General features: G+C 39.0%; 1 protein-coding gene across 1 annotated transcript; it reads left to right on the top strand.

The window, feature by feature from the left end:
- Positions 1 to 646: 646 nt before the first annotated feature.
- On the top strand, positions 647 to 1,585 carry LOC130024833 (olfactory receptor 6C2-like). The gene has a single exon (XM_056115636.1). The coding sequence runs from the start codon at positions 647 to 649 to the stop codon at positions 1,583 to 1,585; it is 939 nt and encodes a 312-aa protein (XP_055971611.1).
- Positions 1,586 to 2,015: the final 430 nt, after the last annotated feature.

Genomic DNA, 2,015 nt, shown 5'->3' on the forward strand with positions numbered 1-2,015 from the left:
GATAAGCTTGATAAACTTGATGGCTTTATATTTTTTAAGACTAATAGTTCTATGATTTATAATTATCATTACCAAAATTTCAAATCAGGAAATTGGGAACTTATGATAAATAACATGTCCAAGATTGCTTCTGTAGGGTAAGGGACTTGTTCAAGATTCCATGATTGCATCCATAATAGACTACAGATGGTTTGAATGTAGACAAATGCCTTAGTTTCCTTGTGATATAATCAGTGGACTTTAGGGCATCATTTTATATCCAGGTTAGAGTAATGTGTGAGTGCGAGTGTTATTAATGTTAAATATTTGCTTACTGGGCAGGAGCAATAGCACAGTGGGTAGGGCATTTGCTTTGCACACAGCCAACATGGCTGACCCAAGTTCGATTCCTCCGCCCCTCTCAGAGAGCCTGGCAAGCTACTGAGAGTATCTCGCCTGCACAGCAAAGCCTGGCAAGTTACCCGTGACATGTTCGATATGCCAAACACAGTACCAAGTCTCACAATGTTACTGGGCCCATTCGAGCAAATCGATGAACAATGGGAGGACAGTGACAGTGATTTGCTCATTCATACTTTTGTATTACTTCTCAGTTCCAACTTTTGTGATGTTTATGTGAAGATTGGGCAGTAGCATGAAGTCAGTGATGAGAAACCATTCCTCTGTCACCATGTTCATCTTACTGGGACTGACAAATGATCCACAGCTAGAGATTCTTATTTTTGTCTTTCTGCTTATCACTTATTTGTCCAGTATTATTGGGAATATGACCATAATAGTTGTCATCCTGATGGATCCTCACTTAAAAACAGCTATGTACTTTTTTCTTCAAAATTTCTCTTTCTTGGAAATCTCATTCACTACTGCCTGTGTCCCTCTATACCTGTACATGATATCAAGCGGAGACAAAACCATCTCCATCGGAGCTTGCTTCAGTCAAATCTTTTTTATTGTCCTCTTTGCATCTACAGATTTTTTCCTCTTGGCTGTGATGTCCTATGATCGCTATGTGGCCATCTGCAAACCCCTGCATTATGTAACCATCATGAACAGCAAAGTATGCAGGATTCTTATCATCAACTGTTGGCTATCTGGCTTATTGATTATTTCCCCACCCCTTGGCTTGACCGTACAAATGGAGTTCTGTGGCTCTGTTATTGATCACTTTGCCTGTGATGCTTCTCCAATACTAAAGAATTCTTGTTCAGATACTTGGTTCATAGAGCAACTGGTTGTTGCCTGTGCTGTGCTGACTTTCATCCTGACCCTCGTGTGTGTGGTTATATCCTACATCAGCATCATCAGGATGATTCTCAGACTGCCTTCTGTTCAGCAAAGGAAGAAAGCTTTCTCCACCTGTTCCTCTCACTTGATTGTGGTTTCCCTCAGCTATGGCAGTGCCATTTTTATATATGTCAAACCTTCAGCTAAGGATGAAGTGGCCATGAATAAGGTAGTTTCTCTGCTTGCTACAACTGTTGCTCCTTTGTTGAACCCCTTCATTTATACCCTGAGAAATAAACAAGTCAAAGAATCCTTATATAATACTCTGAAAAGATTCACATTTATTTCCAAGAAGGAATAAAGCAGAATATGAGAACTCAAAATAAAATAGCATGTATATTTTTAATATGGTTCAAAATTGAAATCATAAAATTGTCATAGGGTAGTCTTGCTGCTACATTTTAAATTTCTGTGGTTTTGAACTGACAAGTGTGCCCTGAAAATACTATATACAAAAGAGAATTTTAAACACTTCGAGTGAAAGAGATCACATTCACATAACTTTGAGTATAATGTATGTTCTAATTGTTTTATCTTATTGTTATTGTTGTTAATATATTACTATTTACTGTCACTGTCCTGTTGTTCATCGATTTGCTCAAGCGGACCCAGTAATGTCTCCGTTGTGAGACTTGTGATTGTGTTTGGCATATCGAATACGTCATGGGTAGCTTGGTAGGCTTTGCTGTGCGGGCGAGTTACTCTCAGTAGCTTGCTAGGCTCTCCGAGAG

Source organism: Sorex fumeus, unplaced genomic scaffold, assembly GCF_029834395.1.
Source record: "Sorex fumeus unplaced genomic scaffold, SorFum_2.1 ptg000029l, whole genome shotgun sequence".
NCBI lineage: Eukaryota > Metazoa > Chordata > Mammalia > Eulipotyphla > Soricidae > Sorex > Sorex fumeus.

Excerpts from the sequence above, each read along its gene's own strand:
- LOC130024833 (XM_056115636.1), top strand. The coding sequence starts at position 647 with ATGAGAAACCATTCCTCTGTCACCATGTTCATCTTACTGGGACTGACA.